At 27.2% G+C, this 22,029-nt stretch overlaps 4 protein-coding genes and 1 pseudogene across 8 annotated transcripts; 3 read left to right on the top strand and 2 right to left on the bottom strand.

Annotated features, from left to right (window-relative positions):
- The first annotated feature begins 147 nt into the window (after nucleotides 1–147).
- LOC117240639 lies at nucleotides 148–3,518 on the top strand. Its single transcript, XM_033506656.1, has 6 exons — nucleotides 148–209; nucleotides 1,242–1,688; nucleotides 1,929–2,301; nucleotides 2,439–2,551; nucleotides 2,673–2,796; nucleotides 2,873–3,518. Exons 2-6 carry the CDS (start codon nucleotides 1,522–1,524, stop codon nucleotides 2,990–2,992), a joined length of 897 nt encoding a protein of 298 aa, XP_033362547.1. The 5' UTR covers nucleotides 148–209; nucleotides 1,242–1,521; the 3' UTR covers nucleotides 2,993–3,518.
- LOC117240638 (ribosome biogenesis protein NOP53) lies at nucleotides 3,309–4,777 on the bottom strand. The gene is made up of 3 exons (XM_033506655.1): nucleotides 4,295–4,777; nucleotides 3,730–4,235; nucleotides 3,309–3,495 (listed from the first exon to the last, which is right to left on the bottom strand). The coding sequence occupies exons 1-3, from the start codon at nucleotides 4,631–4,633 to the stop codon at nucleotides 3,417–3,419; spliced, it is 924 nt and encodes a 307-aa protein (XP_033362546.1). The 5' UTR covers nucleotides 4,634–4,777; the 3' UTR covers nucleotides 3,309–3,416.
- Nucleotides 4,778–4,889: 112 nt separating this feature from the next.
- LOC117240641 lies at nucleotides 4,890–6,554 on the top strand (annotated as a pseudogene).
- Nucleotides 6,555–6,951: 397 nt separating this feature from the next.
- On the bottom strand, nucleotides 6,952–8,772 carry LOC117240640 (tubulin-folding cofactor B). Its single transcript, XM_033506657.1, has 6 exons — nucleotides 8,369–8,772; nucleotides 8,145–8,288; nucleotides 7,971–8,058; nucleotides 7,492–7,683; nucleotides 7,350–7,422; nucleotides 6,952–7,266 (listed from the first exon to the last, which is right to left on the bottom strand). Exons 1-6 carry the CDS (start codon nucleotides 8,486–8,488, stop codon nucleotides 7,149–7,151), a joined length of 735 nt encoding a protein of 244 aa, XP_033362548.1. The 5' UTR covers nucleotides 8,489–8,772; the 3' UTR covers nucleotides 6,952–7,148.
- A 571-nt stretch (nucleotides 8,773–9,343) lies between these two features.
- Nucleotides 9,344–19,254, top strand: LOC117240626 (protein transport protein Sec24B). Of its 5 annotated transcripts, none has more exons than XM_033506638.1 (17): nucleotides 9,344–9,499; nucleotides 9,922–10,065; nucleotides 12,031–12,177; nucleotides 13,069–13,218; nucleotides 13,397–13,512; nucleotides 13,694–13,796; nucleotides 13,876–14,002; nucleotides 14,135–14,244; nucleotides 14,529–14,760; nucleotides 14,880–15,037; nucleotides 15,276–15,501; nucleotides 15,751–16,080; nucleotides 16,369–16,479; nucleotides 17,671–17,843; nucleotides 18,090–18,425; nucleotides 18,565–18,668; nucleotides 18,747–18,858. In XM_033506638.1, the coding sequence occupies exons 2-17, from the start codon at nucleotides 9,946–9,948 to the stop codon at nucleotides 18,856–18,858; spliced, it is 2,655 nt and encodes an 884-aa protein (XP_033362529.1). In that variant the 5' UTR covers nucleotides 9,344–9,499; nucleotides 9,922–9,945. The 5 variants fall into 5 exon arrangements, with proteins under 5 accessions (XP_033362529.1, XP_033362531.1, XP_033362533.1 ...); XM_033506640.1 differs by having other exon boundaries at nucleotides 9,347–9,499; nucleotides 9,930–10,065; XM_033506642.1 differs by lacking the exon at nucleotides 9,922–10,065 and having other exon boundaries at nucleotides 9,349–9,499; nucleotides 18,747–19,254.
- Nucleotides 19,255–22,029: the final 2,775 nt, after the last annotated feature.

The following is a 22,029-nucleotide window of genomic DNA, read 5'->3' as shown; positions in this document are numbered from 1 at the left end:
TGATATACAACTAATTGTGTATTTATACGTATAAATTTACCGTGATGCTTGGTAACATAACCTACAAATGAACAACACAATTTGTTCTTGACATTGAAATTTTGCTTACAGAGGAAATATACAAATTGACAAAGTATATTTATAAATTAAAAACATATAGTTCATTGAACTGAAATTGAAGCCAATTATTATTATTAATAATCACTGTTGTAAGTTAATAAATGACCATTATATATATATATATCTTTATTTCAATTACTATATAAATACAAAATAATTTATTTTTGTAGTAATAAATCTACGTGTGTATAAGGAAAAGAAGATAATACAAATGTAGAAAAACTTACTAATACCAAATAAAAGAGGATAATGCAATATTTAATAACAAATTGTAAAAATCTGACATAATTTTTTGTTTATAACAATCGAATAACATATACAATATAACATAAATAATATATACAATATTAACATTCACTGACAATCTTCTTTTATATTATTTTCTTTCATATATACTAGTATATGGTATATGAAAGAGTATTCAATTTTTATTTTACGAAAAATGGTGGATTTATTCGGCAAAGATAAGGGAAACATTTCATTGTCAACACAATTACAATCGTATGAAGATGAAGACCAAAAAAAACTGCCAACGATTATTAATTTACAAAAAACCTTTTATAGTATTAAAATTGCAGATATTGAAAATAGAATAAACAGGTTAAAAACGAATTTAAACTTCATAAATACATCTCCTAATTTTGTTATGCTTTCCTACATCTTAATACTATGTAGTATAATAAAAGATAAAAATTAGGACATTTTTGAAAGTATTAGAGATCAGTATCGAAATTAATATCTAGGTTTGACGAAAGAAACGACGAATTACTAAATGCAATCGAAACTACAAATGAACAAACAGCTATAGTAGATGCAGAAACGACTGAAGAGATTGCAAATTTAAGCAAACTACTTTCAACCCAAAATAATTTAGTAGAAAGTATAAAAGGAAAGATCGATATCATAGAAAATGACCGAATAGAAAGTAAGAGATTACACGAAGAGAAAATAGAACTGTTTGCTCAAAAGTACAAAAAAACGAAGGTTGAATTAATTTCTCAGATCAAAGTCTTAAGTAACTTATAAAGATTTCTTTTCCTTATTCTTTTTACACTCTGCCGTTCTTTGATATTTGTTCGTAAGAAATTATGTTTCTGAAAAAAGTTCGACCAATTTTCTAGATGTGAGAATTAATGTTTTGGAAGATTTTAAAAAAATGCAAGATGTACTGAAAAAAAAGTTCCAAGCAAACGAGGTGCAAATGGTGGAGAATGAAGAAAGAATAAAAGAAACGATGGAAATTATTAATCGAAAGATTGAATTCGATAAGGAAATGTATTAATATCTTATTCGTTATACGTTTCATTGAAAAGATTTATCTTATCATGAACAAAAAATGAGGAGAAAGTTTTTCGTTAAAAATGATTTACAGGACTTTTTCAATGCAGGGTCAAAAATGAAATGTACGATTGTCTTCATGATCTAGCGATACAGTTTCAGAAAGAAGTTAACAAACATGTAAATTTGCCAAATCAAAGATTAATGAGAGAAAATATTATGTTAAAAAATGAATTATTACAAATTTCTACAAGAGTTTCATCGAATATTGACACTAATATCATTCTTAAGTAATACTTTAGATTTCATTTTTCTTTATATTACAAAAATTTGAAATATACTTTTCTTCTTTTTAAATATATTTACATTGAATATTTTTTATTAATAACTTTTCATAAAAATGTATAACAAATAACGCATTATATATTAATAATAAATTAATATATATAATTATTTAACTTTATGTATATTATTTTGCAATAATATATATTTATGTAAGTTTAGTAACATTATGTTCTTTTTATGTATAGAAATGCAGCAATTGATTACAAAAAGAGAATGGGTGTACGAACTGCCTTCATAAGAGAAAATATAGTAATCGCGAAAGTACAGAATGAAGTACTGAAACGATTAAGGGAGAAGTTTTACAATACAAAAGGATATCTTTCATCTATTAATATTCTTGATCCTGATGCAGAACAGAAATATTTAATATTGATAGAAAATGCCCGTCGAGAAGAGAACGACATTAATTTTCGTTTCTCATCACTGAAAGCTTTACTTCATAAAGAAAGAACGAAAATTAGCGTTGCGAGATATATTTTGAAAAGATTAGAATGCAAAATAAGAGCACTTTTGGAAACAATTTATGATTTGAAGTATAATGCAATGTGTTTACTAAAAGTATGCTAAAATATCTTTCTATATTAATTTCAGTTTTTAACTGCGTAAATAATGTTAAAGTTTCGATATTTATTTTAATTATTTAAAAGACTAATTTTGTATTACATTAATTGTATGTATATCTGAATATTTTGTAGTATCCTTCTAGTCGCAAGGATCTAATAACATTAAGTTGTATTGAGTCATTCTTATTCTTGAGAGATTTACTTATTAAAAGACAATTAAAACTTCGAAGCCACATTATTAAATCGTAAGTAATTACATTAATTATATATTAATTACATATACTTTTAGTTTTGCAAAATATTGTGAAAATGCAATATTTTTGTATAAGAAAATTTTTAAAAATTAACATATGTAAATAAATTGAGGTCTGAAACTATACCACAAGAATTAGAATCTGTGTCACATATAGAAGACATCTCTGAAGATATTGATTTTGAAATAACAGTAGACTTTATAGAAGAAGAATCGAGTAAAGAAACTTTAGATGAAGTAAATGAATATTATCAAATTAATATATGTGGATTATTTAATTAAATTTGAAATTTTTATTATTCAATTTTATTAGATGAAATATATTGATGGTGTAGAGGAACAAAAAGAAATATCTGTTGAAGATAGAGAATCTCAAGAATCATTCATTGAAGATATTCTCAAAGATACTACTGATTTTCATGTAGAAAATTAATACAAATTAAATGCAAACTATGAGCTTACAGAGGAATCATAATCTGACATCATAGAAGAATAAAATCTACTATTTAAAATTGTTTGCAAAGGTATTTTTTAATTTATCAGCATTATTATTTCTTTGGAAAAACATAATTTTTTATTTTTTATACAAAATCTACTTGTTATTAGCATAATACTTACAGATTTTAGTATCCTAAATTATTTAATAGAACTTTTTATGCTTAACAAAAATAATAAGTCATGTCATAATATAATGTTTTCAAAACATGTAATTCAAATAGTAATTTAGTTTTTTTATAGACAATAAATTGTGTAAAAAAATGTTTTCTATTTATTAATATTACACATAAACATAGCAATTATTACTTAACTTTTATTTATATACATAATTTTACAAAAATTATAACTTCATGTTTAGACTATTTCATGTCAATTTTTGTCATATCAATTTTGTGATCTGGTTTTATAAAGCGTTTCACTCTAGCTTTGTCTCGTTTCCTGTAATAATAAGAGGTAGATATTATCAATAAAATCTATAAATTTATTAAAAGAAAGTATCAAAAATATAAAATATAAAAGAAAATGTAATTAATATTTAAGAAAAAAGAATTTATGTAACTACTATAAATATTTAAATTATTCTAAAGAAATTTAGTAAAAATTAATCTTTTAGCACATTCACCTAACAGAAACAGAATTTTATATTTATGTAAAAAACTATTATATACTTACAATTTAATATTAGCAGGAGCAACAATATTTCTTTTTTGAAGAGACTTGAATCTGTCTTTCAACAGACTATTAGCTGGCTCAGTATTTCGTAAATTTCCAGTTAATTCATTAGATAATTTAAAATCAGGTTCTAAGGGTTCAAATTTAACTTTACTAAGAGTTTTAGTACCTGCTTCTTTAAGTGCTTTCTTTTTTAACCTCTTTTCTCTTAATATTTTTTGTTTCCTTTCTTTAGCAGCCAGCTGACTGTTTAATAATTTCAATTTATATATATCTGAGCTTTTTTTTCTTTCTACCTTTTCCTGTTTTTTTCTATGTGCCAAGTCCTTCTGTTCTTTTTGTTTGCGCCTTTGCACACGTGTTTTCTTCTGGTTTCTAACAACTGAATTTACAAACCTTACTGTTGGGTCATCATCCTCATCTTCATTAGGATTTCTATCATTTTCTAATTTTAGACCCTCTGACATTTCTTTTATCAAGTTATTCTCTTTTTCTTCAGGTGAAACCTGGAATAAAATTCTAATATGATAATCTACTTTCGATGTATGAATATAGATAGATGTACCTTTCTGAACATCTTTGTGGTAACTCTATTAAGATGTTCTTCTTCTTTTATAAGCTCTATTTCCTTTTGAGCCACCTCATGTAATAGATTTTGATGATCTTCAAACGAAGGATTATAAGACATTCCTGGATGTGGTGGCTCAACTGCCGGTATATTAGATGGTTTTTTGCGCAAAGAAATAGGTATTCTCTTTTTTTTTACTCCAAAATGTGTTAATGTATGTCTGACTGTATCCGAAGACATCCAATTGGTATCAATGTCTCTTGTGTTTTCGTCTTTCCATAAATCAACATTAAATTTATTTATTTTCAGTTTATTCAATTTTTTCCTTGCTACCATTATTTTATTCTTCAAACACAATCTTTCTTTTATTTTAAAATCCTCTAAATATAATTTTTATATTCTTTTAATTTTAAAACCCTTTTTTGTGGACATAAAACAGTGTGCAATATGTATAAATCATTACACTTATAGTTATTCTAGGGAGAAAGTCTCCGTCTTATAGAATACATAATAGTTTATAGAGCTGGCGACCATCTTGGTTTAGTGCTGCCATTTATATTACTTTAAAATGAAAATCTCTATAGTTAGAGATTTAAAATTATAACATTTATTCGTAATGTATCAATAACAGAATTAGAGTACTTATAAGGTACTTTTAAATTTATATTAATTGAGACAATATTCATATAATACATCACAAAAATGGTGAGCACTGCACTTTGTTTTAAAATAATTATTGATCACATTTTTAGATTAGGTAATTATTATATTATTAAGTAATTTTGTGAATAAACAGAAAATAAATTATACTACATAATGATTTTTAAATAAGAAATGGCCAAATTATTTTTTTCTCCATAGGATGTACAAAGGCATTCTCTTACATTGTAATTTTTTTTTATACATACTCTTGTATTTCGATCCTTAAAGATAACACACAATATATTTTTATTAAATCAAGATACTTTACTACCTGAATCTTAACTTGTAAGTATATTTCGCATTTGCAATTTAAATGAAAATTAAGAAAGTGATAAAATAATGTTTTGCAGATGAAAAATAAAAAAATCCATAAAAGCAAAAGATTGTTATAGTTCTGTATTAGAGCTTATCAAAATTAACAATATAATGAAAGCACAAAATGAAAACAAAAATGAAAATATATATTCACTTCTACCAGGTAGTATTTATAAATATATATTTATTATATCAATTATATTTATGTTATTCCTTTATTAATAGTGATATAATTTGTAGATGAATCTTTTAAAGGAAATAATAATGCTGTAGTTGTTTATTACAGTTTTATATAAAACAATGATATGGTAGTAAAAATGCAAGCAAATTCAGAAGGAATTTCAATTAATATGTCATCATTCATACTACAGAAAAACCCAACAAAACCCAAGTAGCATGCACCATGGAAATTATATAGGATTATTAGTGATCATCTTTTATTATTTTGGTTATTGAACCAGGAAATGTATGGTTTGCAACAGAATTTGCAGACAGAATAATTAAAGTAAGATTATGTTTTATTTAATATTTTTGTTAAATTACATAATATATAGCAATTTCATTTTATACAGTTTCATGGACTAATTTTACCTATAAATTTTGTAGATCATAATAACCCTTATCTTACTAAAAATTTCAGATATTGGATCTTACAAGTAGAAAATTAAAAGTTTCTTTAACTGGTGACATAACTAGTGTTCGTGAACTTGCATTTTCTTGAAGACATCCATATCTATTTTCTTGTGGAGAAGATCAGCAAGTATATTCCATGGCATTAGATCTTAATACTGATGTATTAGTAAATGCAGGTAGAGATTCTACTGCAAGGGTATGGAACATGTGAACAAAAATAAATGTACATACACTTGGTTACACTAACATAGTTGCTAGTGTAATTCATCAAATAATTGAACCACAGGTATCAAGATTCATCAAATCATGTCATGTTTAGGATATATCCTAAAAAAGATATTTAACTATATATATTTTTACTTATTTTTTTTACTAGCTTATCACTGGAAGTTACAATTGTACTGTATGATTATAGGATTTAGATATTGGAAGATCTAAAGCTACTTTAAGAAGTTACAAGAAAAATAAAAGAGTTGACTTTTCATCCATCACTGTATGTGTACTTTATTTCTTTAGATTGTTCAACATGTATAAATTCCTTCATCTAATTTATGTTGTTCATTAAATATATGTTCGCATCAGCATCTCCAGATAACATCAAGCAATGTTCAGAAGGAAAATTCATTCAGAATTTACCTGGCTATAATGCAATAATTAATTGTTTAGCTGTTAATGCTGATGGCGTACTAGTTTCTGGAGCAGGCAATGGAAATCTTTGGAACTGAAGAACAGGGTAAATAGGATACTTCATATAAAAATTGTATTTTTTCAATTGATTTCCAGCATTGTTTATATTTATATAGATATATTTTAAGGTATAATTACCAATACTTACAAACACCAGTTCAACTGGATTCAATGGACAGTGAAGCTGGAGTATTTAGTAGTACATTCGATATATCTGGTACCCATATAATTACAAGAGAGGCAGACAAAACAGTAAAAGTATATAAAAATGATACTGCTGTAAGAAAATCATTTTTGAAATATTATCGTGCCAATAATTAATATAAAAAGACACAATTTCTTTTTTATTATTATTTTCATACTAAAGAGATACATCCTATAAACTGGAAGTTGGATATAATAAAGCAAAGAAAATATTAAGCATTTTTATATGTGTAATAAATATTATTAATTTTTAATTTCCTTTCAGTTATAATTTGTAGTGAAAACCAGACTGGCAAAACATGTTTGTGTTTTATAGTTCTTCATTCAAGTCAAATTCTTCTTCAGGAAAATCTCCTACTTTCACATGTATTGGTTTTACAAACCCACCATATTTTGGTAAACATTCGAAATAGCTTTTTCCGTTGACACTATAACAGTAAAATATGCAAGAAATTAAAAATAAACTATATAATGATAAGAAATAGCAAGCATAAAATAATAATGATCTTACGTTCCATCATTTTTACCAAGTGGTTCATCATATTTTACTCCAATCCACCAACCTTCTTTAAACTCAGTTTTACCTACAGACAAATCATAAACAAAGATAATATAATCAAGCAATAAATTTAAACAGGAATAGCTATACTTACCAACATACATTATTGTAGCTCTTCGTTTTGGTTGATTTGGTACAGAAACTTCACAACGATCACCAATTTTACATAACTGTGCAGCTGCTATTTCTGCTTCTTCTTCTTGCTTCTTTTCTTCTGCTCTTCTTTTCATTTCTTCCTCATTATATTTTCCTAGTTTATTTTTCTCCAAGAATGCTTTTACAGTATCTGAAACATTAGAAATTTAACATTTAGTACAAATATACAAAATAGTCTATGCAACTTTTTCAGATCATAACTCTGTTATCAGTGCAATTAGAGGAAGAGGTCAAGGGATAAATGGCTCAAAAAGTATTACATTTGTAGGAATATATTCTTTTTATAAGTGCAATTGTGCATGTGCATTCAATAATTACATTATTTTTTAAAATAGAAATGTATATTTTTGGATGGACTAAATCCTCTCTGTATTTACATTTATATAATTATAATTTGTACATTATTAATTATTTTACCTGATCTTTTAGCATATTCTTCTTCAGATATTTCAAATTTCTCTACATTATTTAAATTTTCCTCAGTACAAGAAAAATTATCTATCACCTAAAATTTTTATATGTATAATACCATTGCAGTTGAAAAGAATTTTTATGCTATGTTACTATGTTTATATTATAAATGTATTTTACATGTATTCGCATTCCATCGTCAATAGGATATGATCCTAATAAACGTTGACCATTATCTAATAAGCAAATTAATTTGTCATTTTTGTCATATACTTCAATTTTCATTGTTGTTGGATTACCACCAGTAAGAAGTTCCAATTTTCCCTTTAATATAATTAAAATAAGAATATATAATAGCATATATCAAACAATAATATACAATAACTATTACAATAAATTCTTACTTTAAATTCATCAATTGTTATTCCTTTTTGAAATCGCCGTTCTATGCAATGTGAGTTGTGACCAGAGTTAGTAATGGATACATTTACAAAATCTGATGTTATTACGTTATAAGCACTCATATTTTTGTAATAAAAAGGAATGTATCACAGTATGATCAAATCAACTTGCAAGCAGCAAACTTTATATAGGTTATGTATATTATAGTACTGAAATTAAGACTTCATAAAATGATTCATTTATTTAATAATGACAATTGCAAGATCTAATAACAAATGTAATATTATTTTCTATCCTTTTTATGTTATGAATGTATTAAATAATAAATTCTGAATAAAACGACTGAAACACCTCTGCATAATATGTATATATATGTGGATAAACAGTATAGTTTGACAGATCGTCAAATCAATAGTTTGACATTTCAACTACGAGTTTCATCTTATGTGTAAATATCAAAATAAAATTTTTATTACAAAATATTTAAGAAAGTTTTAATTACACGTTTATTATAGACGAAAATTAAGTGATCTTTTAAGTTTTCTGATCCGAATTTATATACAGTGAACAAAATCCCTAAGTAACAATATTGTTTTAGGTAAAAAACATTAAACATAATTAAAACATGATTGTGAAATGATTAAAGAACAATAAGAAATAAAAAAGCAATATTAAGAATTAAAAAGATTGTTTTATTTTTATTATAAACTAAATGTAATATTTTAATATATAGCAGTGTAATAAAATTTACAGTTTATTAAATTAGAGAAAAACAAAAGTTATAATGTTAGTAACTGTGATGTTAGTAACTCGTATCTACCTACTATTATTTTTATATTTTGTAATTTCAAATATTCGATTTTTCATATTATAGATTACTTTTTGTTCAATATAAAATGTAAGATTACATAGGAATGATTTAAAGTATGTGGTACGCACACACTCCGCAGGTAAGAATGGCGCTTTTGTCAAGTGAGCTGCCACGTAATGTTGTGTGTCGCGTCAACGAGGTATCGGGTACGTCTCTTCGGTAATTAACGGCGACTTGTGCTGTAAAAAGTGCAATGCACGTCTCATAGTGCAGTGAGATTTAAATTTTTCTCTATATTCGTTGTGGTAACCTCGTCAAAAAGGTAAGAAACATTCTCTATGCCATAAAAACTGAAAAAGCTTAAACTTCATAGTATTTCAACTTCAATATAGCGTTTTAACCTCTTGATCTCCTTGGATTCTTAATCTTTAAAAATTAATTAATTAAATTAATCTTTGAACATTAATATTGAGATACCAGTTATCTATATCTTGTATTAAAAAATGTATGTCGCAAATTTAGTTTCTTAGATGGTACAAAATTCTGTGGTAATTAATAAACTGTATTACATTTCTACATATAAATTCGATTAAGTTATTATATATTACAGATATTTTTGAAGTACTGTTTTTGATCAAATAAATATGAAAAATGTTTAACATTTTTATGCATGCACTTTGTATATAATGTAAAGTTTATATCTGAAATTATAATTGAAAGAAAGTATTTAATCTTCTTTTTCAGTATTAAAGTTAGTCACCAAATCCAATGAGTATGCCACCAGATTCAATGAAACGATACTCAGAATCGCACCCTGATCAAATGAACCACCTAAATAATCAAATGAATATGATGCCACCACCACAGCACGGCTATAACAAATTATTAGTAAGTAATAAAAAAGATATCTTTCAATAATTTTACATTTGATTAAAAATTATATTGCAGATGCTTGTGTAAATTCAAATTTTTATAACTATAACTAAACCTAAATTGAAATTTATTTTGTTCTTTTAATATTGTAACAAGTACTTTGTTATTGATATTTTGTACATTCATGTACATTATATGTACTTTGTATATATTTATGCATTTGGATATTTTAGTAATGCGTTAACATCCACAGTTCAAAAATAATATATGAGGTACAGACTTGTTAAACATTTTGTAATTAAAAGATGAGTATTATTGTGACAATAATAATTAAAATGACAAATGTAACATGGATTTATTAATTTTTAATTCACGTTTAATATACAAAAGTAGATTACAGCGTAATTATGCTATAGTCTATATTTATTTTATATTAAATGATTTAAGGTGTGTGCATAACTGTAAGTAATTAAATAATTTAAATAACACGGGGAGGTTAGGTTCATTCAGATACATATATACATTATTTTTGTAGATTTTAGGTTAGGTTAATACATCACTCGTTTTCAAAGTAAAAAATGAATAGGAATATTATAGAAATTTTTATTGTATTATCTTTGAAAATATGTAAAGTTGAGATTATAAGATAATTTAAACGTCAAATATATTGGTAATAATTTTAAAGTATAGATTTTAATACAATACAAAATAAAACTATTTGGCAGTACAACACATTGCATGATACAAAAACTAAACTCGTACATTACTATTAAAAAGTTAATTCAGACATGCGTCTTTCACGCAATATATACATTCTAAGGCAAATTTTTTTCTTTTTTTATTTGTCTTCATATACATTACACAAAGTATTTAAACATTTCCAAGACATGTTCGACTACGTAAACTTTGGGTGGCAACACTCTCTTTCACACGCCCCAATCTCGTTATTAACTTCTTTAAAGAATTTTTAATACTCGAAACTCGATCATTCACAATGAAAAATCATACTAAATGTGTTTCTTTTAACATCTTGTATATATACTAAGAGATGTTAAAGTGGGAACGAACATTGTCATTATTCTGTACCCTTTTAAAATTTGTTCGCTCTTTTTAAACGTAAATCGAACATAAGAAACATAGATATGTATATGCACACATCTGCCCCATAATCATGGTAAAATCGGTAAGAGGATTTCTATGTAAAAAAATGTCAAAAATATAAACAAAATTTTTCAAACGCTACTTCGTTTTTATTAAAATCGAGTTATATGTGTATGGTTAGCGATCACTCCACAGAGCGAAAATGGCGCTTCTGTCAAGTAAGCTGCCACGTAATGTTGTGTTGTGTGTCGCGTCGACGACGTATTGTCGGTTCGACAATTAACGGTGAATTACACTGTAAAAGTGCAATGCACATCTCATGTGGCAGTGAGGTCTAAATTTTTCTTCATATTCGCCGTAGTAAAGTTGTCCAAAAGGTGAGAAATGTTCTCTATGCTAAAGAAACTGAAGAAAAGTTTAGGCTTCACGGCATCTTCACTTAGACATGACATTTTAACCTTTTGATTTCCCTGACCGCTTTCAATTGATTTAATTTCGGAAAATTGATATTAAGATATCAAATTCAAGTACGATATAAATTTAGTTTTTCAGTTAGTAAAAGATGTAATTGTTAAGGAACATTACAATTAAATTTTATTAAATGTTATTACATTTTAAAGATGTTATTTGAATATTATTTTTACTAAAATAAGAAAATATAAGAAATGTTTAACATTTTTATTTGTTTTCCATACCTTAAGATTATATATTCTTTTATTTCTAGTTTTATTTTTAGTGTCTTTTTATCTTTAAGATTTGTTTTGTAATTTCTTAAATCTTGTATTTTTATTGAAACAAGTTTCTGCGTGTTAGTAGCCTTTCCTGTAAAGTATAAAGTTTGTATCTGAAATTATAATTAATAAAAATCATTTCTTTCAGTATCCAAGTCAGTCACCAAATCCAATGAGTATGCCACCTGATTCAATGAATAAACGATATTCAGAACCATATCCTGATCAAATGAATCACGTAAATAGTCAAATGAACGCGATGCCTCTTCCACAGCATGGCTACAATAAAGTATGGGTAAGTAAATACAAGAGTTTTTAATTTTGTCATTTTATATGTATATTATAAAAATTAGACATTAAGTATAAAATGCAAAATCTTTTAATTGATAAAAAATGATTCTTCCTGTTCTTGTTCAACATTTCATTAATTTTGGCTCGTGTAATAATAGACTTTTTAAATAATTATAATAAATTATTATTATTTACTTATTTACTTATTTATTATACATAGTATCGACTTAGGGCTTTATATCTTGTATCTTGTACTATTGACTCTTATACTTCCACACTTTTTGTTCATCTTTTCTCATCTTCATTTTTATTTATATATATACATTCTATATATTTTACCTATGGACCATTCTAAGATTTCTACATTTACATATTGTTTTCCTTAATTCCCTCCTTTGTTCTTTCTCTCTCCCTTATGCCTTTTCCCTCCCTTGCCTTCTCTATTCTCTTCAATATTTCTATTCCCTGTCCCATTTCTCCTAATATCATTTTCAGGTCTTCTTCAAATTTTGGTCTTCCTCACGCACTTGTAACACATATCTCATTGTCTTCTTCCACTTCCTACAGATTCTGTATATTTTTTTCTTCATTCTCTTTCCAATAATCTTTAGTTTTAGTTTTGTTTCCACATCTGTATTTTACAAGTAGTCTTATATCTTTGTTTTTCATCCTTGTTACCAAGTATCTGCAACTGCGTTTCTCCATTATTTCTAATAAATTATTATTTAATGACAGATTTGAAATATAACTATACAAAAAAATTATTAAATTACTGAAAATACTGATTTGATTTGTACATTTTTATAATTTAAAAACTGACATCAAACAAAATTATTTTTATGTATACTATTTACAACGATAATTAATATACAGTTTGTGTCTATTTTTCTTTTAGTATCCAAATCAACCACCAAATCCAATGAGTAGTATGCCACCAGATCCAATGAATAAGCGATACTCAGAAACATATCCTGATCAAATGAATCACTTAAATAGTCAAATGAATATGATGACTGTCACACAACATGGCTACAATAAATTTTGGGTAAGTAATACAAGAAAGAATGATTAAATAGTTCTATATTTTATCATTAATTATATATAATGGCTATTCGTTCTAATCATGTAATAATGTTTGTCAGATAGTTATTAGTATTATTTGTTATTTTGAAGCAATTTAGCAATAATTGTATTCTTTTTACTTATTATTGCCTTTTTTTCAGGGAATGGAAACTGTTGATCTTTTGCAATGTAGGAATGTCCTCCCAACAGAGAAAGTAGAACCACCAAAAATTAAACTTCACCAAGAGTTTTTAGACAGTGTTAATTGTAGTCCCGAGTAAGTACTTTCTACAATGATTTATTAGGCAGATTGAGTTGTTAAATATAAGTAATATTTCCATTATTGTTATTTATTTAATTTATTACTCAGTTAATGAACAGTTAGTTAATTTATTATGACCCAGTGGGATTAGTTAATTTTCTAATTTTACTTTTTAACGATTTTGTCCCTTTTTCAGCATTTTCCGCTGCACACTCACGAAGATTCCCGAGTCAAATACTTTACTGCAGAAATCTAGGTTGCCTTTAGGAGTTTTAATACATCCCTTCAGAGATTTAAATGTAAGTAAAACATTTTGTTGTTTAATTTGAACATATAGTGTATAAATTTATTAGTAACGAAGCATTGTTGTATCTCCAGCATTTACCAGTGATACAATGCAGTACAATAGTTAGATGTCGTGCTTGCAGAACATATATTAATCCATTTGTATACTTCAATGACTCAAAAAGATGGAAGTGTAATCTTTGTTATAGAGTAAACGAATGTAAGCATAAATTTGTGTATTTTAAGTTATTTTTATTCAATTGTTATATTTTAATATTTTGTTCACTTTGTTATTGTGTTAAAATATTAAATTTTACATGTTCTGAAATTTATACGAATATTATTTTTATAGTACCAGACGAATTTCAGTTCGATCCCGTAACAAAATCATACGGAGATCCATCAAGAAGACCAGAAGTAAAAACTAGTACGATTGAGTTTATTGCACCTAGTGAATACATGGTAAAAAATTTGAAAAATTAATATATAATACATTCATAATTATATCGTTCAATCAAGTATTCAAATATTTGTTTGTTGATATTTTTATAAAAATGATTTATATAAAAAAAATTTTCTTTTAATATATATTTCATAATGATATTTTAATATATATTTCTTTTAATATATATTTCATAATTGCATAATTATTATTGAATTATTCTTAAAATCAAAGTTAAAATTAAAAGTTGGAAGTAATGTGAAATTTGGGAAAGTAAATAATTAAAACAATACATATGTTTAAGCTACGTCCACCACAGCCAGCTGTATATCTGTTTGTTTTGGACGTTTCGAGACTGGCAGTTGAGAGCGGTTACTTGACCATAGTGTGCAACGTAATTTCAGAAGAATTATCAAGGCTGCCTGGCGATAGTAGGACACAAATTGGATTTTTAGCAGTAGATTCTGCAATACACTTCTTTGGCATACCTGACAATGTATCACAACCTCAGGAAATGATCATGCTTGACATTGATGGTAAAATCATACTCATTTTACTTCTTAAACTTATTTTACGTATTGAGTTTGAAGTATGTATTTAAGTGTTATATTTAACTACTAACATATGTGTCTAATTGTAAGAAATCTTTATGCAGATGTGTTTCTTCCATGTCCGGAAAATCTAATTGTCAATTTAAAAGAACGAGAAGAATTAGTAAGAGATTTATTGGCTCAATTGCCCACAAAATTTCAAGGGACTCATGATACAAATAATGCTTTGGGTGCGGCGTTACAAGCTGCGTATAAACTTATGGTACGCGAAAAGTATATTTATCCATTCAGAGAATAATTAAGTAGTTTGAATTATTTAATTTAAACAGATTTTGTGAAAGAGTATATTAGATTATCTTAAAGAATCTTTACAATAAGATCTAATATTAAAGATAAACCAATAACAGTAAATGTATTACTAAGTAAAAGACAAAGAATATATAAAAAATAAGTGAAATTTTTTAGCTCAGTCGCCAAAATCTTATTTTTTCCTATTTTAGTCACCAACTGGTGGACGTGTGACTGTCTTCCAAACTTGCTTGCCAAATATAGGTCCAGGATTATTGCAAGCAAGAGAGGACCCAAATAGTAGAGGGAGTAAAGATGTACCACATTTAAATCCAGTTACAGATTTTTATAAAAGGTTGGCGCTAGATTGCAGTGGACAGCAAATTGCAGTCGATCTATTCCTATTAAACTGTCAATACTGTGACCTAGCTACTCTTTGTATGTATTAATTTATTCTCTGTATTGTTTACCAATTAGTGATATTTCAATGTATTATTAATGCAAAACTATTGGAGATATATCGAGATTTTTATCATTTATGCATAGAAATTTTTTCTTCTCTTATCATAAATTTTAAGTATTTAATAAATTTATTAAATATCCGTATAACTAAAAAGATGGTTAAAGTTAACTGTACTAAAAAATAGAAACAATAAAAGTTAAACAAATACAAATTTTATTTTATAGCGGGTATGTGCAAATTCTCTGGAGGTTGTATATACCATCTTCCTCTATTCCGGGGTTCGAAACCACAACACGCGGAAACTCTCGATAGAATACTGAGACGTTATATTACCAGAAAGATCGGTTTTGAAGCAGTGATGAGAATACGATGTACACGAGGACTGAGCATTCATACTTTCCATGGAAATTTCTTTGTAAGGTCAACTGACCTGCTTAGTTTGCCTAACGTCAATCCGGATGCTGGTTTTGGAATGCAAATCTCTATAGAAGAGAATCTTTCAGATGTGCAAAACGTCTGTTTCCAGGCAGCTTTACTTTATACCTCAAGTAAAGGTAGATATATTTTTGTATTATTATTTAAAGAGTTTTGTTATGATAAAAGATTATGAAAATATTAAGAAATATCACGTATAGTATTTATATTATTTATCATTACTTTCATGCAACAAAAACTATTTTGTTTATTTCGACTATCTTACATAAAAATAACTACAATATTGTGAGGTCCTGTGTTATTTACAATATTCTATTTAATTCTTGAGAATATATATTAAAATGTTATATATTAAAACACTCCTATGATAGAACTAGAAATGACAAAATTTAAAAAATGTATTTTAGGTGAAAGAAGAATTAGGGTACACACATTATGCCTACCGGTAGTATCTACCTTATCGGATGTTCTGCATTCCGCTGATCAACAATGCATAGTGGGCCTACTTTCTAAAATGGGTAAGATTTCTTTCTTGGTAACATACAGTTTTTTATATAGTATTTATAGTACTTCGTTAAATAGCACAGATATTAAAAACTTGATTGTTTGTTGATTGAAATTTGTTTTACTACATTTTATGGCAAGAAAGTATATAAATATGTCGGAGATGAAAGGACATCGGAACCTTCCCTTTGGAACTTCGGGAAAATCCCTTAACACCGTAATCTAGATTCTATCATAGGCGTAATTAAACAATTGTTGTCATTCGATCCGATTGTATTTGTTCGAGATTTGTGATAATGAGCTTGGGCTCGAGGCGACAACCAGTCGCCGAACGTAGCCGCGGTCACAGGATGAAAGCTTTGTCTGGCAGAGGCATGGAGTAATTCTATAGCTCTCCTTAAAAAGGAAATAGTTGTAACACCCGACAGTAAATATTCCAACGGTCTCTGTCCCGTAGCTTGCCACTTACAGACCCTATTCTTCAAATAAGATGATTGCCAGATGTTGATGCGTTTCCACAGTACACGTGCAGCTTTCCCTCGAGGGCGGCTAGCATCCTTTTCTAGCCACCGACATGGAAATTGACCAATTAACAGCAACGTCAATTTCCCTCATTTTCTGAACGAAGGCTACCCTCAACGAATCTGATGATCTCGTGTCCTTAAACGCGCCCCATCATAGTTTTCCTCTACAGCATCATCGCGACGGAAATTTATTCTCTCGTGAGTCGTATTAGCGAGTTACTTAGCGTCTGTACGCTCGGTGGATATTCCACGTTTTAATAAAGAGTTAGTTTAGTTATACTTCCACCGGAGCCAAGCAAGCCGAGTACGATTTGGGCTTTGGAAGAAAGCGCATCCTGTTATCCTGTTGACCACGGATTCGTTATTGAACCTAGGATCATTGTCACTAGCTTTCCGAGTATCTAAGTACCACGGTTACTTGTCAAGTCCTGTAATAATTGTATTTGCACTAGTCAATGTCTTCTCTATTTCATAACGACAATGTGTAATCCAAATGAACATTCGTTTCACGCCCCTAACCCTAATTCTAATGTAAACCCGACAAATATATACAAAAAATGAGTATACTTTCAAGAATGTTACAATCTCTTTTATTGTTTATATTTTTATACTATTATACATGTACTCATAATTTTTTGACATATTCTTTGTATAGTATTTTTATTATTTATGCTTTTATAGCTGTAGACAGATCTCAACAGTCCTCTTTATCTGATGCAAGGGACGCTCTGATAAATGTTGCCATAGATGTTTTATCAGCCTACAAATTGTCTCAATCAGTGGCCTCTGGTGGACTTCTTGCTCCAGCAAGCTTAAAACTACTGCCTCTTCATATTATTGCTCTGCTCAAATGTGTACGCGTTATCTAAAGACTCATATTTTTTATATGATAACATAAGTATATGTTTTATATACATCATATATATAGTCTTAATGATTGTGCTACTGCAAAGTATTTTTCACTAATATCTTTTACATATCGTACAAAACAATTTAACAATTTAACAATTCATGTCATAATATTCATTTTGATAATGTATAATAACCATGTGATATTTTATTTTCCATTTCTTTATAATTAAAAAGTAATAATTTTTTAGGTTGCCTTCAGGTCAGGAACAAACACGAGACTTGATGACCGGGTGTTCGCAATGTGCCAGTTAAAAACTCTACCACTGTTTCAATTAATTCAAATGATTTATCCAGATCTGTATCCTGTTCACGCGCTTGAAGATCGAAATGCGAAAGATATCGATGGGAAATTATGCCCACAACCACCTAGACTGCATCTTTCTGCAGAAAAACTTGATTCTCGGGGTGCTTTCTTAATGGACATTGGTGATCGAATATTTATCTTAATCGGCAAAAATATTCATCCTTCGTTTTGTTGTAATGTTCTTGGAGTCTCTGCTTTTCCCTCGATACCAGAAGAACTTGTAAGTTCATACTTACATAATTGATCAGTAATTTAATATTTAGTTTAGACAAAACTTAGCTTTTATATATTACATCTCCTTTTTAATATTATGTTATTATTTAATATAGGAAATAAAAGAAAAATATTTTTGTTTTCAGTATGAGTTACCAGAGATTGAGACACCCGAAAGCGAAAGGTTACGAAATTTTATATTTAGTTTGCAAGAGGAGAAACCCTATCCAGCTTCTATACAAATTATTCGGTAAGTTTCTTATTTTTAGTCTTAAAATATGTAACTCAATAGAATGTATGTATAAAATGTGTAATTTTTTATTTTCAGGGATGACAGTCACTTCAGGACGCTTTTTATTGAACGATTAGTTGAAGATCGTTTTGAGAATTCTTTGAGTTATTACGAATTCTTGCAACATCTTAAGACTCAAGTGAAATAATAATAGAGGAATTTATTTTGGAGTTAAATGAATACAGAAGAAGAAACAAACAAATCTTAACACACAGAAGTCATTGTTTATTACAGTGAAAGTGTTTAGCAATCGCGAACTGTGTTCAAAAAATACGAACCTCTTAAAAACGATTGTTTGATCGGTTAATTAGAATGAAACACCTAGAGATATAAAAAACCATATATATATATGTATATACATACATGTGTATATACATATATATAATATATACACATATTTATGTGCATATGTCCATATATATGTATGTATATTGGTAATTATATACATGTATACATATATGTACGTATATGTTTGTAGGAATGAATGTTATTCTTGTTTTAAGAAATGTTAATGCATTTAAATATAATTCAATTGTAATTATTATTATTATTTTATTATTATTATGATAATTATTGTTATTCGTATTAGTTGCAGTATCTTTTTGCGTTCGTCGGTTAAATTAACTTCAACAAATTTTGCTTTTCTAGTGTTTTTTTGTCCTAAGAATTTTTATTTATTTGATTTTACAATATTTTAAAAGTCGTTTTGAGAATTCAAACTGTTCAAATTTTATAATTCTAAATTCTTTGTTTAGTTATTTTTTATTCACATATTTACTTATCTCCAATGAGATGCCAAATTTTGAAAACTTTCTGATTTAGTATTGAAGCTTATATATTTTGTGAAATTTGGTTTTTTAATGAATCGCGTCTTGTGCGACCTATATATTTTAAATGTAATATTTTCTTCATAATAATTAGCTAGTAAAATATTTCCTCTTTGGTCGGAATGATTTTGTAAATACCGTCATATTTTGGGCAGAAATTTTACAATAAATTACGAATTATGACTTATCATCTACGTAATATAAAGCAATATAATATACATATATTTCATAAGGTATGGTGTATCCAAAACAAGAAATTCATACGCTCAAAATAAGATGAGTTTTGGTTCTTTTAATCCAATTCTGTTACTTTTTTATGATGGTAGCGGTATACTTACATTATTTTAGTTCTATAACGAGGATTGATTTCAAGTAAGGTAGTGTGTGTTGATAATTCTAATTTCTTTTTTTGTTTACTAACTCTTATCATTGAAGTGATTGAAATAGAAAAATTAAATTATTAGTCTACATATTATATACATGTGTGTATAAAAATTGTTTGCCTCTTGTAATGCAGAGCTACAATTATTATTACGACAGAAACGTAATTTCCATAATGACCATAAAAATATTTTTAATGTCATCTTATTTTTTATGCAAGAATTTTACATCTTTGGAATATACCACCCTTTATGAAGCAATATATTATGTACAGAATGTCTCACTAAATATCATATGACAGTACAGTTATTCTGTTCTTGATCTTACAAAAAATTACATATTGATGTTGATACAATTGTTATTCTAATTACTATGTAACATTCATATTTATTCCATAAAAAAATTTGCAAATAAGAATTAATTTTTGTATTGCTAAATCTTTCTAAGTTATTAACTTTTTATTAATATTCTAAATTAAAACAAATTTTCTGTGAAAACGATAGTTATATAATCGTTTTATTAACATATTTAATGTTCAGAGAAAAATAATGCACGAAAATTTTAAATTCGGGTGAAACATTACATTTCAGATTATTTAATTAAGGAAAAATAGCATTTCCTTATTCAATTATCATTATCGCGAGTCACGATACATAATGTAATATGTTAGTTATGTAACTGAATGATTTAGCAATTGCCAGCATATTTCTTTCACATATTATTGATAAGAGAATGTTGCACTTATATTTAATGAGATGTACTGTGAATGAATGTACGTACGTATGTATACATGCGTGTATGATGTACGTGTATATATGTATATGTATAGGCTAATCTCGAATTAACGAAGCTAATGGCACCATTATTTACAAGGGAATAATTTTTTTTTACGAATTGTAGAAATGTACAAACAAATTTCCTGTGAATATACGTAACTCATAGAACATGATTTTAGAACAAAATGAATACATTCTATTAAATGAAAATGAAATGCAATTTCACATTACATACAAAGACTAGTTGTCAGTCATTCCTAAATACTTGATATTGCTTCAATTTTTATATATTACCTTAATATTTGTTTATTCCTTTAGAAAGGTAGAGATTTTGAGCATATCAAGATCATACATAAAAGTAATTATTTTACAAATCATAACAAATCAATACAAATTATAAGATGACTATACAATGAAATTTTTGCAACCTATATTTCACCTATCTTAAGTGCAAAGGCCTTTTTTAAATAGTGGAAAATTATAAGAAATTCGAGATTTAAGAACCATAAGGCAACTATTTGTTCTAAAACTTTTATTAATGTCATAAATTATTATAATAATAACAAAATTAGATATATATGTAATTAATTTGCAAACTTTATTTAGTTTTATGTAATTAAATAAATTTTTATTGTACTTAATTTTGAAATGAAAGTAATTCCTCATTATATATACAGTATGGAGCAAATAACTGGGATCGCTTCGATTACTGCGTAAGTAATGATTTTAGTGAAACATGTTTCAGGTAAAAGTTGAATGGTTTCAAGGAAGGCATAATTTGGCGTGATTAGTTTTTGTTTATAACAGGATGCATTGAGGATATATGCACATCAAGTTTGTTTTCTTTCTAGCTTGTAATTCTGTATAAAAAATATGAGCCAATTTATATAAAAAAACCATTAGTTTAGGAGATATTTTAACTTTAATTATTCGAAGTGGCATAACAATAGATGTAATTTAAATCTCCCTCTATCAACTCTATCCATAAAATGCAACTCATGTTCTATGAGATGGTATCAACGTAAGTATCTTTGCAGAAAGTACAGAGATCGGTAAATTATGTAATGATACTTATCGTTGGATATACGTATATTGTATCTATATGGATGAATATATCTCACTTAGTTAATTCGAGATGAGTCTAGGAAAACAGGAGATTTCTAAATTCCGTTTCTCCTATCACCAATGCTGCCAAAAGAAGAAAATAATCCAAACAACTTTCGTAGATTCAGACGAATCATAAATCAATGAGATGAAAATAGGGGTGGAAGGATGATCTAACTCGTTCGAGAATATAAACTGTGCTGTGAAAGGTGCAAGAAATAAAACTCTCAA

The sequence above is a fragment of the Bombus vosnesenskii genome, unplaced genomic scaffold (genome assembly GCF_011952255.1).
Source record: "Bombus vosnesenskii isolate JDL3184/JDL3185 unplaced genomic scaffold, Bvos_JDL3184-5_v1.1 scf7180000014824, whole genome shotgun sequence".
Classification (NCBI taxonomy): domain Eukaryota; kingdom Metazoa; phylum Arthropoda; class Insecta; order Hymenoptera; family Apidae; genus Bombus; species Bombus vosnesenskii.
Note: the sequence above shows the minus strand (reverse complement) of the source record. Positions and strands in the feature narration are given on the sequence as shown.

Bases quoted from the DNA above. Each gene is read 5' to 3' on its own strand.
- LOC117240640 (XM_033506657.1), bottom strand. From the start codon at position 8,488: ATGAGTGCTTATAACGTAATAACATCAGATTTTGTAAATGTATCCATT. The intron at 8,289-8,368 runs GTAAGAATTTAT...ATTATATTAAAG, and splicing joins TAACAATTGATGAATTTAAA to GGAAAATTGGAACTTCTTAC. The intron at 8,059-8,144 runs GTAAAATACATT...TAAAAATTTTAG, and splicing joins ACGATGGAATGCGAATACAT to GTGATAGATAATTTTTCTTG.
- LOC117240639 (XM_033506656.1), top strand. From the start codon at position 1,522: ATGTACGATTGTCTTCATGATCTAGCGATACAGTTTCAGAAAGAAGTT. The intron at 2,302-2,438 runs GTATGCTAAAAT...AATATTTTGTAG, and splicing joins ATGCAATGTGTTTACTAAAA to TATCCTTCTAGTCGCAAGGA. The intron at 2,552-2,672 runs GTAAGTAATTAC...AAATAAATTGAG, and splicing joins CGAAGCCACATTATTAAATC to GTCTGAAACTATACCACAAG.
- LOC117240626 (XM_033506639.1), top strand. From the start codon at position 9,946: ATGAGTATGCCACCAGATTCAATGAAACGATACTCAGAATCGCACCCT. The intron at 12,178-13,068 runs GTAAGTAAATAC...TTTTTCTTTTAG, and splicing joins ATGGCTACAATAAAGTATGG to TATCCAAATCAACCACCAAA. The intron at 16,081-16,368 runs GTAGATATATTT...AATGTATTTTAG, and splicing joins ACTTTATACCTCAAGTAAAG to GTGAAAGAAGAATTAGGGTA.
- LOC117240638 (XM_033506655.1), bottom strand. From the start codon at position 4,633: ATGGTAGCAAGGAAAAAATTGAATAAACTGAAAATAAATAAATTTAAT. The intron at 4,236-4,294 runs GTACATCTATCT...ATTTTATTCCAG, and splicing joins CCACAAAGATGTTCAGAAAG to GTTTCACCTGAAGAAAAAGA. The intron at 3,496-3,729 runs GTAAGTATATAA...TTATTATTACAG, and splicing joins GCTCCTGCTAATATTAAATT to GAAACGAGACAAAGCTAGAG.